Consider the following 17,171-nt stretch of genomic DNA (forward strand, 5'->3'; position numbering starts at 1 on the left):
CTTGTATATTTTACATTTGGGCACCATCCTGCTCCCATTAAAGTCAATGATTGACAAGGATCAAGCAAATGTGGATATTTTACAACTTGCAAAATTCCTAAAACATGGCATCCCTGGTCACAAAGGGCATAACCCTTACTTCAGAAATAATACAATATATGAAATAAAAGATTCAAACAGAATTAATTTGGTCAACCGTGGACAGCTGAAAAAAATCCTCATTTTTAAGAAGGAATTTGAAAGAGATGATGGAGTGTTACTTGGTGATCAGGAAGTAAAAGTTCCTCCTAAAAATAGGGCTTGGTGTGAAAAGGGGCACAAAAGGGTGAGTGTGAGATGTAGGAAAAAAATGCTATGGAGAGAGAACACAAGTTTAAGATTGACTAGGATTGTTGATTGAGCGAGATAATTTTAAGTGGATGGGGTTGTGAACAGCCTTGAACTTGTAGTTATGGTTAAAAAAAAAAGTGGCACTAAAATATGCACATTTTACTCAACAGATCTGCTCCCTACAAACAGGCTTCACAGAATTTGTTTTTTTCTGTTTTGTGATGGGTTGTCACCCCTCGGGTGCAATTTGGGAGCTGTGGGAACTGGTGTGCCAGTGGGAGTTTTGCCTTTTCATAATTAAGTGCTTTGCTGAATCCAGTCAGAGTGCTCAGTACCTTGGCAAGATTGATCCCTACAGCCCTTATTCAACAAACCCTACCTAAGAAAAGCAGTTATGCATGTGTGTTACTTAAGAGATTTAAGTATATGCTTAAAGTAAAACATATGTTTTAAGTGCTTTCCTGAGCAAGGATTGATTTAAACCTCAATTCAGAAAGATTTTTATGTATGTGCTTAAGTTCTCATACACAGTTTACATGTTAGCTTGGCTAGCCAACAGCATTAAATAATCACACATTGTCTATTATGGGGTTTCTCGTGCCTTCCTTCAATGCATCTGCCACTGTTGGTGCCTGGTCTGCTGTAGTATGTGGCTTCATGTTCGTTCATATTTTACGACCAACTATTTATTACAAAGAATCAAAAGTGCTTGAATAAAGAACTATATTGAAATCAGTGAATTTGACAGGGATGTTCTAGGCTAAAAGTGTTTTAAAGCTCTTCCAAATTGCCAATGACTATAAACTGTCATCTTAGTCCACCTTCTTTCCACTTTTGTTGCAGATAACACTTAAATGCTGCTGAGCTGGTGTAATGCAAGGAAGGAAACATCATGAAATGGGAATATTATCCTTTTTTTGTCATTGTAGCTGTACTCAGTCTGTCCAGGTCCCACCAGTTACTCGGTCAGATTATTCCAGGTAGGTACTTACATATTTTAATTTACTCTGAATAGCTATATGCATCTTTGTTCTTCAACATTTATTTTATGTTGGTGTGAATGCTTCTCTGTGCATGTCTATATTTCTAAAGTTCAGAGTTTAGTGAGTACTCTAGGGTCTACGTGGCACTGAATTGCTCTTCTAGAATATGAAAGAAAATATGTAAGGAGTGGCCTTAAGATATAGTTACCAGAAGGTTAAGGAGGCTTGGTAAAGGATTCCTTTGATTAACACTGATGGGGCAGTGGAGAAAGAAAAAAAATACAAAGTGCAAAAGTGAATGTGAAGATCAAAGAGAATACTAAATCCATAGAAAACATCACTGAAGAAAGGAAATAGCGAAGTACTGAAAATATGAAATAGCTGAAATACAAATATATACTATAAGTTAATTGCCAAAATGCACTGTGCTTGCACTCCATCTAGTTACCATTGTTTTCAGTGAAGTTAGAAACACTTTCTTCTGATAGCTGCATAAGTCTCCCGAAGAGAATATATAACAGTTAAGCATCCTTGGCAATGGAGGTTGTTGATAACTCTGAAATGTTCGTAATTCTGAATAAAACATTATGATTGTTCTTTAAAAAGTTTACAACTGAATATTGACTTTACAGTTTTAAAACTTTACTATGCAGAAGAAAAATGCTGCTTTTAACCATCTTAATTTAAATGAAACAAGCATATAACCATTTTCCTTCTCTTGTCAAATATTTTTTAAACTTTCTCTTTATTTTTTAGTAGTTTACATTTAAACACAGTACTGTACTGCATTTGTTTTTATTTATTTATGTGTTTATTTTTGTCTCTGCTGCTGCCTGATTGCGTACTTCCGGTTCCAAATGAGGGGTGTGGTTGATTGATCAGTTCATAACTCTGGTGTTTGTAACTCTGAGGTTCTACTGTACTCTTTTGCACAGTTACAGAAATACAGTTTATACTATTTCATGAGAGCTCAGTAAATCCTGTACTGTCATACTTGATTAATACTCCACATGAGCCTTGAATTTTGGATGGGACAACATATATGAAACAAAATCTAGCAAATGAGATTCAGACCCTCTACATTGTTAGAAGCTGCTCTTACTGGTATATTCTGTCTTTCTTCAATGTGCAACATTATAAATAAAATAAATATATGGCATTGAACTTTACTATAAATAGTAATGGCACCAACAGCAGTTCCCAAAAGGAAGTGATAGTGATGCTTTTTAAAATTTTACTTTACTGTCTAAATTACACTAATTCTGACAGTGCTATCCTGGATATGATTGCTCATATTACTGTATTAGGCATACATTATTATGGTGCCTGCACAATGCACACAGGGCCAGATTCAAAGTCAAATAAACTGAAAAATGGGAACATCTCTCAAGAAATTCCTCACCTTCTGAAAAACATTTATAATAGTACAACAAAACTGCAATATTTCCCTTTGTTCATTTTTACACCATACATGGTTATATAGGCAATAAACTCCTTGTTAGATAATCTGTTTCTAGATATTAATGACAAGCAAATGAGCTGAGTAACCACATTGGCTCCTTGTAAGCTAATCAGAGTTCTTGCAATGTATCATGATTATTTCTTACATTTTCAATTTAAGAGGCCAATGATTCAATTCTGAATTATTGCTGAGATTGTTGCAGCTGGACAACTATTTCTATAGCAACCTACTCCAATGTAGATCCCTCAGTGGAAGAAAAAAAAACCAGTAAAAAAAAAAAAAATCTCTTTGTAAGTTTCTTGACCTACAGTGCATATGGTGTATGGAGAGGAAATGAAGAAATGTAGATTACTTTTGTTTAGTACATATGGCATAGTCTAGCAAGGGAATAAAGATTCCAGTAAAAGTATATTAATTTAAAATTCTTGTCTTAAAAAGTTTGACCTCAGACTTCAAACATCATTTCAGAGCAATTTACCTGTCAGACAGAAGCAGACTGCCAGTTTAAAAAGAACATCTGCAAAGCCCAACTTATTTTCACAATACCTATCTCCATCTATTAACATTGGTTTCAATCTAGTCAGACTTTAGACTCTGTTAAAAAGGCTGTTCGCATTGTGTTGCTCTTTCCATCAAATTAGTTTTAGCATAAAATCAGAAGTGGCATTTTGATTTTGTCTCTGCTTTGTAATTTTCATCACAGACTTCAGATCTGAACCAAGAGATTACTTTACTTGGCCAGACATCATAGTGTGTGCAGCCTCGCTGGCAGCAGGCCAGAACTTCAATTATCGCAGAGGATCAAAAAAAAAAAAAAAAAAGCAAGATTTTTCTTCCAGTAGTTCATCCCATTCATTTTGCTTTGCTTCAGGTCTTTTACTTAGATTTTTTTTTTTTTTTTATGATCGAAGAAAGAGATCGGTGCAAAATCACAAACTTCCCCCCTCATTTAAAAAAGGGGGGCATAAAAGCAATAATTCTTCTCTGGAACTCTGCTTCATATTTCAACAGTATTAGAGCCATAGATAACTGCTGGTTTTTGAGGATTGCTAAAAAGCACATAATAAAGGATAGCAATTAAAACTGCCATTACCCTGGAGATTGCAAAATCAAGTGGGTTATTCATTATATCGAAATAAAAATCAAACCACAATTTCAAAATAACAGGAACAATGAAATTACTTTTAGACAGATGCTAACCACATTGTTTTAATTGCCTTATAATATGTACAACTATTTTTAAAGGAAAGACCTTTTTTAATTGAGCCCTTCAGTTCTTTATTGTGTAGTACTTTATATCACAAGATAGGAAATTGTTCCAGATATTTGTTGTTGTAATGGCATGTGATAAACTCACAGAAATGTTAGTCTTGGAGTTAGAATTTTCTACTTCAATAAAATGCAGATGAATTTTAATAGAAATCTCACAACTTTGAAACATTTATTCCTGCTTTTTGTTGAATCTTTTCACATATTCTAGTTGAATCTCACTCCTTTGCATATAGAGTCCACAGGGAAGTACTGTCTCCTGCCTTTATTAAAATCACTGCTGAGCCTTTCATCCTGTGTCATTACATCTTACCTCTAATTCACATATAAAATACATTCTCAATTCCATTCTGGTTGTCTCCTGAGGCATATAGTATCTCTGCCATGCCACCTCTTCACGTGGGTTTGAAAATTATTTGACAAAGATATGATCTTTTTTTCTCTCTTAGGTGCTGTATTTGTTTAAAAATTGGATAACTTTACCTGTTCATTTGTAAGTGCATTGATCTAGGAAAACTAGATATTAACTAAAACAATTGCAAAGGAGAACAACAAACACATCTAAAACACATTATACAATTAGTTAAGTCACTGAAATGTTTTAAAATTACCAGATATTACATTAGCAAGACAGCTACAACAAACCACTGAAATGATCTCAAAAGGACAAAAAAAACCCTCCTATTGTAGTAGAATTTTAATAATTTAAGCCTAAACGCTCCTATCAGTTTTTGTCCAGAGGGGATCAAAAAGCTGCAGATTTAGGGCCTGATCCAAAACCTGTTAAGTCAATGGAAACACTTCAATTGACCTCACTGGGCTTTGTATCCAGCCCTTACCACAGGGAGTTGTGGAAGGAGGGAATGCCTGTTCCTTGACGTGCTCCTTCTTTCCTTCTGATCCTGCAGAACACTTTCTGCTCTGTGGGGTTTAAGCTCTGTGGGGTTGCACAGACCACTACTGTTCCCCATGACATTCTCTCCTACCTTCATCCAGCATAGAGACTCAGGAATTTGTGGATTGGTACTTGCTTCTAATGGCTCCTGTAACTGGTGGATTTTTGTAGTTGAATTCCCTGTAGCTTTTATTAGGGGCAGGAGGGAGAGATGGAATCCCCTTGCCTCCTGCAATAGAAGAAATGGGTGGAAATAAAGCCAAGGGCAGGTTGAGTAGTTTTTGTAGAAGTCTCCAGACACTTATGATAACTAAGCAAATTGAAAGATTTAGAAAAAAATTGTAATTCTGATTTTCATTACTCTCAAAAAGGTAGTTGTTGCTTTAGAATTTTCTTTATATATGTAAATAGAAACACCAATCCATTATTTCGGCTGGACAATAGCTTTTGTTCTAGAGAAGTCAGGCAAAACAACAAAATATGACCTTGTGAAATGTGCCCCACTGGGGTGAGTGTGAGCCGCTTTTCTAATGTTCAAGAAACCTTCCTATATTCTTGACTGAAGCCAGTATCTCAGTCTTAAATCAGATCTTTCATCAAACAGATGACCCCATTAGAGATGGTCATAATTAAGTAATGTCAATAACTAGACAGTTCTATCCCTTTTAGCAAATTATTTGGTATGCACTTTTAGTTCACCTTTGAGACTCATAGTTCATCATCAATGCAGAACTTTTTCATTTTACTTTCTTTCCTATTTTTTTTTTTTTTTTACTTAGAACAACTGAAAAAAACTCCTTTTCTATCACCATATCCTTTACAGTGGCTTCCAGGATTTGCCCCCACAGCCATTGTTAATCTTATTAGTTTATAGTTCATCTTTTTAAACTAGCATTTTAAAGTAGCATTATATTTACTGATTTCTAGTCCTCAGGACTCTGAGCTGGTGAATTGAAAAATACAATTTAAGGGTTTGCTGATTTCCTTTGTCACTTCCTTTTCAAATTTGTGATTTTGCTATCTGGATCTGATACTATGTCTAATGTGTGCATATTACCTTTTGACAACCAATTCTGTAATCTCTGTATTAACCTAGAACACTTATGTGGGTATCTTGAAAAATGGATCCATGACATAAGAAGATCTCTATCCACCTCTTTCATAGAAATTGACATTGTCACTTTTTATAAAACAATTTACACTTATTTCACACTTGCTTGGCTCTAAAATGACTGAACAGATTTTGATCAAACTTTCCAAATTACCTCAGTGTTGAGATTGAAATTTGAGCATGAAATAGTTCAAGGTAAGAGTTTATTTTGAGGGGAAGGTTAAAAATGAAATGGCCACCACTTGGCTCAACCATAGCTTTACCTCTATTGTATCTGTGTACACTTCTTGTCCTGGTGACTCTCTCCAATGTGTAGTTAAGAGCTGAAGCATCAAAGTGAAGCTACTTTAGTTGAGACCTCTTCATATACTTTTATGAATTCCTTGAGATGGAGCTCTTCATCATGTGAGGCTTACAAGTTGAATAAGTTAGGTGGTGGAGTAGAGAATCATTATTATGAGTATTAGCAAATGCATCTCTGTGACAATTTGGATGATAAACCTAAAGAGCAGGAGACCACTAATGTCCATAATGGATGTGGATTTTTATTTTACCAACATAATGTCATCTTATTTTGCTATGATATAACTAGCTCAAATACATGGGATACCAAGGACCAACTCAGAAAACCTCACTGTGCCTGTCAGCGAGATCCTTGGCTTTCAGAAAGTTGATGGTCCATCCTCCTTTCCACAGTAGGGAATTACCCTTTCCTAGGATCCTTTCACCTCATGCTTTCCTGCTAGCTGGTCCTTTTAAATATGGAGAAGGGCCTCCAGAAGGGCAACCTTAATATGGCTGTACTGTTGGCAAGTTCCCAAGTTCCACCTGGAAAGTATTCAATTTTTTGTTTTTCCATGAATTTTACTCTTTTGAGTGAGGTACATTTTCCTAATCCCAAACTAAAGCATTTTAACAAACATCTTTACCAGGTGTTTTGTAAAGGCGGTAGTAGTTTAATGCATCAAGTGCCCATATCTTTAAATTAAAAGTACTGATCTGATTTTCTTCATATTTAGCTAGCTTATTAAGGTTCTGTAATACCTACAAAGCAATTCAAGTTTGAAGTTTCTACCATTCAGCATTTAATTGTCAGAGAAATCCTGCCCCTAATGAAGTCAAAAGGAGTTTTGCCTTTGATTTTAGTGGGGCAGGATTTCATCCCAGATTAGAATAGAAGGGCAAAGTGTGTGGGTTTTTTTCCCTCCATGCTTAAATAGCTCAGAGTTGACCGATAAAATTTTATTTTCAAATTTCCAAATATAGCTTTGACCTATGAGGGAGAATTTTATCTAAAAACAAACTTTTTTTTTTTTAGAAGATTGAATAATTGAGGGGGAGCAAGGGTAGGAGATTGACAAAGGAAGCTGTTTTAATTGTTGTAGGTACTTCCTGTATGCACATAGGTGAATGATGTCTTCACTGCAGAAAAGTGTGGTTTCTCATGAAAGGGGTTTTCCTTCTTAATTGAGAGATAGGTTATGACTCAGCATTTTAAACAAAATATCTTTAAAGATTTTGCATTTATTTGAACTGTATTATTTATTCCTCATGTTTAAATTATGAATGTTACAGTCTTCCATAATGCAATGCAAACTGTGCCATCAGATAAATATCGTATGTCATTCTGCATCATTCATGTGATGCTGGCTTTGTGGTGAAGAGCAGAAGAGATGATTATTTCATACCATTAGAAAATAAAAACTTGTATATTATGCTATGGTTAGCTAACATTTACCAAATTCTAAACATCTGCATTGTAGATTTTGTTGGATAAACTGCTTCCCCCCCCCCTCCGCCCCCTTTGACCAGAACTCAAGCTTCTACCCACTGATCTCTCTCTTTTCCTAGTCAGCCCTGTTGACAGAGGCAGAAATATGTAGCTCTAATGCCTGCTTTGGAATAATATATTTAAACTGGAATGTTATCTGACACATGCCAGATCATTCTTTCAGGAGTAGTTTTACTGCTCATCATACTTTTCTGTTTTGATTGACACGAACATTTTTTTCAAAGTTCGTTGATTGTTTCATGTTTCTTGGCTTTAAGAGGTGACCTTTGTTTATTCTTTGCCTTTTTGTGCAGATGACAAAGGTTTGCAAATCCTATCAGTGGAAATGTCACGCCTTGAAAGAGGACAAATATTAAAGAAAAAAATCCCAGCACGTGCCTTGCCTTCTAGAGATTGTCACAGTGTACACTGAGGACTTAATAAATAAAAAGATTGCCAGCTGTACTTCAATTTACGGTTCTTTTATTAGCTTTGGTTTTCCAGCATGAGGCTTTATTTAATTGTCTGAATAGATGGCAACAAACCAGGAAGCACAGTCAGCTTCAAGACACTTAATGAAGAAATCCGTATTTTTAATCTAGCTGTAGAGCACACAACTATTCTGCTTTGATGATCTGGCCTTTGTGATGAACTTGACTAGAAAACCACATGTGCTACACTATCTACCTAATTAAGTCATCAGAATGCATTGGAGCAAGCTGAGTGACTCACATACACTAGTATAAGTAATTTTAGTTTCTCTATTGCTTGGTTAATAGAAAGTGGCACTGTTCTAGATTATGACTGATAGAGGTTAGGTGGTACAGCTGCTATAATTGTGACTCCAGGTAGAGCTCTTGAAAACACACTTCCCTTTTGTCTACAAGAAATATGGTGTTGCTTTTGTTTTGTCACTTTTCATTTCTCTGCTTTATTAGGAAGGGATCTTACAGACATCTTGCTCCAGGTGCTTCTTTGCCAGATCCTGTATGCCCCTACCTTACATTCTTTGTTTTAAATGCACAGTGCAGAGGCCTATATAAGATGATTTAACGATTCTTCAAAACTGGTCTTGTACTTGAAAGAGTACAGTGGGGGGAGGGGTGTTGACTTAATTGCTATAGATTAAAAACAAAACCAAAACCCCCAAAACAGGCAGTACCAATGACAGTTAATGCACAAAAAGAATCTGAAAGGAATCCTGCTAACACCCTTCTGAAACTAACTAGATTTGTCTTTGTTTGGTCCACTGTGGGCCAGATCCTGACATCTTTACTCCTGTGGTGTAGTCCCTCACCTCCTGAGCAGTCCCAGTCAGATCAGATCAATGGGACTACTTGAAACTATTTAATGGGAGTAGCAGAATCTGGTCCTAAATATCTGGCGGTACCCTGATATAATCTTACACAATTGTGTAAACTAAATCCTACTTCAGCTAGCTTGTTGGCATTGCAGAATTGATATGGAGGTAATTTTAGACTGATTTTCACCTAAAAAATGAGTAATGAGATTTATAATGTTATTGCTTTTCTTTTTACATTGAAGTCATGCTCACTTTGTGTGGTAAATGCAAAGAGTGGGATAAATGCAATGGGTGTGCACAATAAAATGTTTACAAATAATGTGGACACAATTTTGACGTTTAAAGTTGTGCATCTATTAAAAGTAATAAGTGTTTTTCTGCTGTTACACATTTTAGTCATTGTCTTGAGGTCTCTCCATAGTCAGAGTTACAGCTCAAAAATGTGAAGATTTTTCTATAGAAACTAACATTTATTTGGAAGGATGAATATGTTAAGGCCAAAAAACTATTTGTTTTTTGGAAACACAAATGAACAAACTTTATCACTTACAAGAGAATGTCTTTGTAATGGGGTGGGACTCATCCTCATGGCACCTCCTGCTGGCCATCTTGGGAATTAGCTCTCATTTCACCAGAGCTCCCTCATCTAGTGGTGTCTCGCCTGTCATCACTCAGGTCTCCACCTCTAGGACCCACGTCGCTCCCCAGACTGCAGCGTACTCTTCTGGACACAGCCCTCCGGCTGTGCCCCATTCGGTTCTCTCCCCCCCCGCGCCTTCCTGGGGGCCTAACAGCCCTCAGTCCCACCATTTGCCTCGGTGGCAAACTGCAGTCTCTGGTCTAGCCACTCGCATCAGTGGCAAACTGCAGTCCATGCACTGGCTACTCCCCTCAGTGGTGAGTGGGGGGAGCAAAAAGGGTGGACCCAGACCCACGCACTACTCCAGTTACTGGCCCAGGGATCGTATAGCCACATACTGCCCCTCCTCCTACTGCCCCATCCGTTTCCCTGGGGCACTTCTCTGCAGCCATAGCACCTTCTCCACCCTTGTATCAGGGCCTCAGTCTGGCAACTTTGAGGCTGGAACTCCCTCTCCTCCCCTGACCCTGCTCAGCACTGTTCTGTCCATGGTGCTGTCTCTCTCACCCCTCCTACAGGGCAGGCAGTCCTCCTCCCTTCATCTCCAGGGAGAGTCTGCCTCTGTTCTGCTTAGCAGCCCTTATTATATGGGCAATCCTGACCCTGATTGGCTGCTCCACTAAGTCTTCTCACTATTGGCTGGCTCAATAAGCCCTCTTCTAATTGGCTGGGTTCTGGGCAGCCTCCCCAAGGCTGTTTTAACCTTCTTCTGCCTGTGTGGGGCAGCTGCCCCACCACAGTCTTACATGTATGGCTTCTCAAAAGGTCAGGATTGGGATATTCATTTGCAAGTGCACATGCTAATTTATTATTGATGCTGTAAAATTGGGTGTCTGAAATTTTATTACTGGAATATTTAACAGTTTTCAAACAGATTTTAGTTTTGGTGTTTTCACACACAAATTTTCTGTGTAATTTAAGAAAATATGTATACTATATAAAATTGTAAACTTTTGAGTCCATTGGATTTATATGTTCTCACTCTATATCCCATGCAAATTGCAAAAAGTCAGATTTATCTATGTGTATATGTGTATATGTGTGTGTGTGTGTATTATATTTAACTGCTGCCCTACTTTTTCTCAAGCTTCATGGGAAACTTTGGGCTCAGTGAGTCTTCAGCCTCAAAGGAAAAGCTTTGGAAATGTTCTGAGCCACGAAACAGGTTTAGATGTAAAGTGGCTTTTAGCCTAGTGATATAGGCTCTTACACTGTGCCTATCACCTGAGCACTTTATGGGATCTCAGTAACGTTGTTACAGGTGACTATTAAGATGAAAGATCCTCCAAGGAGCACTGCAAAGCACATCTAGTTAGCCTTTCACTACATTTCCATATTTACAGATTTCATTAATTACATTTGGGATGGGATTCTGTCTCTTCCCTCCCTTTCTCCTCCCCCCGCCCCCCTGCAAAGTAATCAGTTTTGCTTATTAGGATGCTTATTAGGATTTTCTTAATCAACACTATACCCTATAGAGAGATTCTCAGTTATATTAAACAGTTCCTAATGTACTGCACTTCCATTTTGAACTCTATAGTTTGTTTACATATATAGGTGTAAACATGGTGATTTTTGTTTATGCATATGATGAGTTTGGAACATATATTCTTGTATACTAACGCACACTGATGGAATCATAGAATTGTGGAATATTAGGGTTGGAAGAGACTAAGAGATCATCTAGTCCAATCTCCTGCTCAAAGCAGGACCAACCCCAACTAAATCATTCCAGCCAGGGCTTTGTCAAGCCGGGCCTTAGAAACTTCTAAGGAAGGAGATTCCACCACCTCCCTAAGTAACCCATTCCAGTGCTTTACCGCCCTCCTAGTGAAATAGTGTTTCCTCATATCCAACCTAGACCCCCACTGCAACTTGAGACCATTGCTTCTTGTTCTGACGTCTGCCCCCACTGAGAACAGCCTAGCTCCATCCTCTTTGGAACCCCCTTTCAGGTAGTTGAAGGCTACTGTCAAACTCCCCTCACTCTTCTCTTCTGCAGACTAAATAACCCCAGTTCCCTCAGCCTCTCCTCGTAAATCATGTGCCCCAGCCCCCTCATAATTTCAGTTGCCCTCCGCTGGACTCTCTTCCATTTTTCCACATCCCTTCTGTAATGAGGGGACCAAAACTGAACGCAATACTCTAGGTGTGGCCTCACCAGTGCCGAATAGAGGGGAATAATCACTTCCCTCGATCTGCTGGCAATGCTCCTACTAATACAGCCCATTATGCCCTGGGCCTTCTTGCAACAAGGGCACACTGCTGATTTATATCCAGGTTCTCGACCACTGTAATCCCCAGGTCCTTTTCTGCAGAACTGCTGCTTAGCCAGTCAGTCCCCAGCCTGTACCAGTGCATGGGATTCTTCCTTCCTAAGTGCAGGACTCTGCACTTGTCCTTGTTGGAACTCATCAGATTTCTTTTGGCCCAATCCTCCAATTTGTCTAGGTCACTCTGGACCCTGTCCCTACCCTCCAGCATATTTACCTCTCCTCCCAGTTTAGTGTAATCTGCGAACTTGCTGAGGATGCAATTAATCCCATCATCATTAATAAAGAGGTTGAACAAAATGGAAATCTATGGGCAATACTTGAATAATTAGGATCCTAAAATTTAGGCTCCTAAATCCCTCATGAAGGTACATAAGCACATGCCTAATTTTAAGTACATGTGAGTGGTTCCATTGAAATCACTGGGACTGCTTACATGCTTAAAGTTAGTCATTTGCTTACGTTCCTTGCTGAAGTGGGACCTTAGTCACCTAAATAAATGGCTGATTTTCAAAAGTGCTGAGCACCCATCAGCTCTTATTGACCTCTCAGGCATTTTATTGTGAGTTTTGTTAGCTGCATCATCTCAGAGGAGTCCAGAGTTGTCTCCTGAGTTGTGAATAGCCACTGATGTAGCTGAGTTCTGACCAATTAATGAACTCAAAGTATTTGTGATATGCTCTGCTATAAATGGTTTGTTTTCCCTGGTGCACTAAAAATAAGAACGTCATTAGATTTATTCTAAAGCAACATTTGGTTTTGTCTGCTTACTTTAATCAGATCACTGGTTACTAAAGAGGGAGAGGTTTTATGTATGGTGTCTTTCATATTAGCATTTGTTTTGAATGAGGTAGTTAGGATTCAAATCATTAGTTAATCCGCATATAGTCTGAGTCACATTTACCTCTTGCTGTGCTTTTTAGATTCCAGGATGCTGAGATGCTGATCATCTCATACAATTCTTGTTCTCTTTAGCAGGCTTTTATCAGTCTTCACTGTTAAATTGTAAACCATTTGCTTTTCCATTTGAGGTATAGAATTGTATTTCAGCTTACTAGAGCTGTTCCAAATGTTAATATTTTTTTTTAAAGGAGGAAGAAGGAAAAATGACAAACTGATTGCAGGTTTCAGACTCCATCTCCTTATTTTTATCAGGTCTAGAATTGTGCAAACTCTGATTCCTTACTTACAATTTTCAACTGTGTGATTCTTATCCAGGATCTCTGTGTTATGGGGAAAGCTGGAATTAAATTCCCAAGGAGAGACTTACTGGTTCCTATAGGTTTCTTGTGTGGCAAGTCAGAAATTCTGTGTCAAATTTAAGGAAAATTCAAAAGTGGAGGTTTCCTTGATGAAACTGTATAATGCAATCAGTAAAATAGGCTCTGTATTATCTCTATACCTCTGCTGAGAGAGAGAAAAGTGATCTTTCCGTTTCTAAAGATGTTTCTTCAGCACTTAGCCCAATCATCTCCTCCAGACAATTAGCATTTTTTATGCTAGAATTTAAGTAGGAAGATCAGGTCAAAAGAACACTGAGACTGGGCCTACCTTTTAACTCTTGATTTCTCACAGAACTCCTTAGCAAAGGGGAAAAATTGCCACCAGGGTGAAAAAAATGCTCTTCCTTGGACTTGACATTGTCCCCACCCCACCCCAGTCTTCGGTAGAGAAATTGAGGACACTGAACTAATGCCTTATAGTAGTTTTCAGAAGTCTCTCTTACTGTAACCTCCCAATTTGCTAAATTTTGGTTTCTATGGAACGTACATGTAACTTGATTAGTATTTAGTTACTTCAAAAGGCCTTTTTACATATCCATCATGAACATTAATCTTCATCCATCTTCTTTCAAGCACTGAAGCAATTTTCACAGTATCTTTGCTGTCTTGAATTGTGGAATTGCTTCTCTTTGGAAGATTGACTTCTCATTCTGTTGTAGGGAATTATAAAGAAATGTGATAAAATTAGCTTCCATCTCTTGTGCCGCAAATACTTCAGTACTCATTATTCTTTCCTGTGTTCTGTGAACCACTGTATAAAGCTTTCTAAAGAAAACTAAAACTATTTAATAAATAAAACTGAAAGGACTAAAAAGAAAAATATAAAGAAGAAATTGTGCACATCTTAGCAGGAAAGTGTGGATCATCTAGTATTTCAATGTAATTAACCTCAGAGGGAAAAAGGATGGTCTGAGATCAATCACAACTTACAGTATTCAGTCTCAGGTCTGGGATTGAGCTCTGGTTTGAAATATTTAATCTTTCTATTATTGCAGAAACTCCAATCAATCTGTTACAGTTACCTTGCAAGAAATAAGTGAAATCTGTTGGTCAGCATTTAATTCGGATAAGGTGACAGTCTTGGCAGGGGAAATAAACAATATCAAAATCTATCCTGCAGAAGCAATAACTTGTATTTTTTTAGAAGTACACAAACACATGCATGCACCTGTTGAATTTGTCCTTTCATTGATGTTAAGATGCCTTCCCCCCCCACACACACACTTTCTTTAAATATGGATGGAATATGTGATGTGTATTAACTGCTCTATTCTAGGTCCATCATATAAAAATCTTGTTCTGATTGATGATAATATGAGCTCAGGTGCCTAATATATGTAACAAATCATACTCAATGTTTTAGTGTTATAGTGCCAAGGTAGCAAATGTCTTATTTAATCAGGAGGCCACAGTACACTCATAGGCACCATTAGAACTTACTAATTAATTGACTCCTGTCGGTTTAAAGAGTTGAGTGATCTGACTTTCATCTAAGGTAATTCTTAATAAACTTACTCTTTTTCTTTTGACATTTCATGTAGTATTATTCAATTTAACATAATTAATTGCTTGATGTACTTGGTCCATCATTTCTCACTCATACTCCACAAAAGTGTTGTAGCCTTCTCTCTGCAGATTCCCTCATTGCTGTATGGTGGTTAGTTTTTGCCTGTTTGCTGTAATGTTTAATTAACTCTTCTTTTATCTCCAGCAAGCTTCATGTATATGTATAAAAGTAACCTCTTCAGCAGTAGTCTGTGTACCATTCTAATTACTTGCATTCTTAACATCTTGTGTGTCCTTTTCAGCTTATTAGACACTTTCAATTGTATAATGAATTTCTTTGATCACTCTGAATTTTTACTTCAACCTTTAAGCAATGATTATGCAGGTAGCAATGCCTATAATTAAGCTTTCCCAACATTTTCCATTAAAACCCTATTTTTCAGTTGCTCATATCATTTGCAAGACTTTAACTGTTCGGGTTGAAATTACCTATGCAGGGTGTTCGCCGCAGGCTGAATTTTTTGGAAAACTTGAAACAAAATGGTTCACCCATTTCTCAGAATGAGGTTTAGGGAGGATATGCTGCTTTGCCCATGATAACAAATTATTTAAACTGGTTTAGTGAGCTCTAATGTGTCCATCAGAATAGGGACTTGAAATTTGGTGTTATCACTGTTTCTACCCCTGTGAAAATCTACCCACATGTTGGCCAAGTTATGAACCCTGGAACCTCACTTTGCATATGTTTGGTAGAAATTTGTCAGGATTTAGCACTGAATTCTTCAAAGATTCAATCTGTATTTGAGTATGCTCCAGCCCAAAGTTTCAAGAACTGAGTAGGACTTCCCCTTCAACTGCTTCTTTTGGGTGCTAAAGGCCAGGCACAGGTACTGAGAATAGGGAGACTGTCTCTTCTGTGTCCTCATTGCTCCCACTGCTGGTGTCCTGGCAGTGAAGAAGAGGTGGTGGTGAAAGCTGCCTGATTCAAATGCAGGTTGGTGAGGCGCTGGGCCTGAAGGAGCAGGAAGTCTGGGTTAAAGAGATGGGCAGATTGCAGCAAAGAGCTGAACAGGGTGGGGATGAAGATGAGGAGCTGGGATGCGGAGCGGGGAGGTGAAAGGACTGTAACTGAGCTGGGGAGCCAGGGTGGTGTGGAGATATGGGGATAGGAGAAGGACAGACTGAAGAAGGGATGGGCAGAAGGATCTGTAACCACTAGAGTATAGTTCCCTCAGAACCTGGAGTTTTAACCCAGTTTTTAGTCTCACCATTCCTCTGCTGTGAAAGTTCGTGGAGATGTCATTTTTCTTGAGTGGCTGGCCTCATTGAGAATGACAAACCTGCAACTGCTGTCAGTTACGCCGTTAGCTCAAGTGGTAGAGGACTGACTATGCTATGCATCTCACCCTGGTTCTAATTCTGCATTCATTGATATGGTTTCGCATAGTGGCATTTCTGTTTTCTTCATTTTTAAAAAAAAAACTTTAGATTATTTCACATAAAAATTATAAAAACATTAAGTTTGTGCAGGCAAGCATTCAAAAGTTAGGAAATACCAGCTTTCAGGATTGCCTGTGCCATTTTAATTAACCCCTTTTGTGCAAATACTTTGTGATGGTCTTTAACTGCATGATCATGTTCTATTATTTTCCTCAGTGCCTCTGCACCAGTACACAGGCAGCTGGTGCTCTGGGCATGAATCAGGGTTGTATAGTGAATGAGACTGTTGTCTATAGGGCCATTGCCTCATTTGTTGCAGCAGCTGGAAGATGTGTGTCACGCTACCGAGAGTGGCTCATGACTGTGAGTGTCTACCTCAGGGCAGACTGTCAAAAACAGGGCAGATACCCCAAACTGGTGATATGTTCTGTAATTAGATTTCACCAATTCAGTAACAAACGTGAACTCCTGGATCACTATAATAGTCTTACCATAGAGTCATAAACAATCCCCTTGAGCACTCCAGTCTATCTTGCTGCCCAGGCAAGCTAGACTTAGTGTTAAATGGTTACACCAAAAAATCACAAAATATTCAGGTTGCTTCCAGTCCCAAGAGACCAGTTACTTAGCCCAGATCAGTTGGTACCCTAGATCTTATACCAAATACAATGCCTATAGCCAATTCTGTAATAAACTATCTAAAGCTGTATTAACTAGGAAAAAGAAATGAGTAATTTACAGGCTAAAGCAAGCAAACATACACACACAAATGAGTTACCATCTCTGACTCCTAAAGATGTCAGAAATGTGGTAGTCTGTCAATACAATTTTTTTTTTCAGGGTGGAGTCAGAGGTAATCCCTGGGGATCTCTGCCTTACTTTAGTGTCTTTGGCCCTGGGAGAAT

General features: G+C 38.1%; 1 protein-coding gene across 2 annotated transcripts in view; it reads left to right on the top strand.

Moving 5' to 3' along the window:
* The window catches only part of ROBO1 (roundabout guidance receptor 1), a 1,046,134-nt gene that overhangs the window by 161,065 nt on the left and 867,898 nt on the right, over positions 1-17,171 (top strand). For both annotated transcript variants that reach the window (XM_054047011.1, XM_054047019.1), the window contains exon 2: positions 1,174-1,310. In XM_054047011.1, the coding sequence (XP_053902986.1) occupies positions 1,223-1,310 (88 nt within the window). In that variant the 5' untranslated portion in view covers positions 1,174-1,222. The remainder of the gene's footprint in view (positions 1-1,173; positions 1,311-17,171) is intronic.

This window comes from Malaclemys terrapin, chromosome 1, assembly GCF_027887155.1.
Source record: "Malaclemys terrapin pileata isolate rMalTer1 chromosome 1, rMalTer1.hap1, whole genome shotgun sequence".
In the NCBI taxonomy this organism is placed as follows: domain Eukaryota; kingdom Metazoa; phylum Chordata; order Testudines; family Emydidae; genus Malaclemys; species Malaclemys terrapin.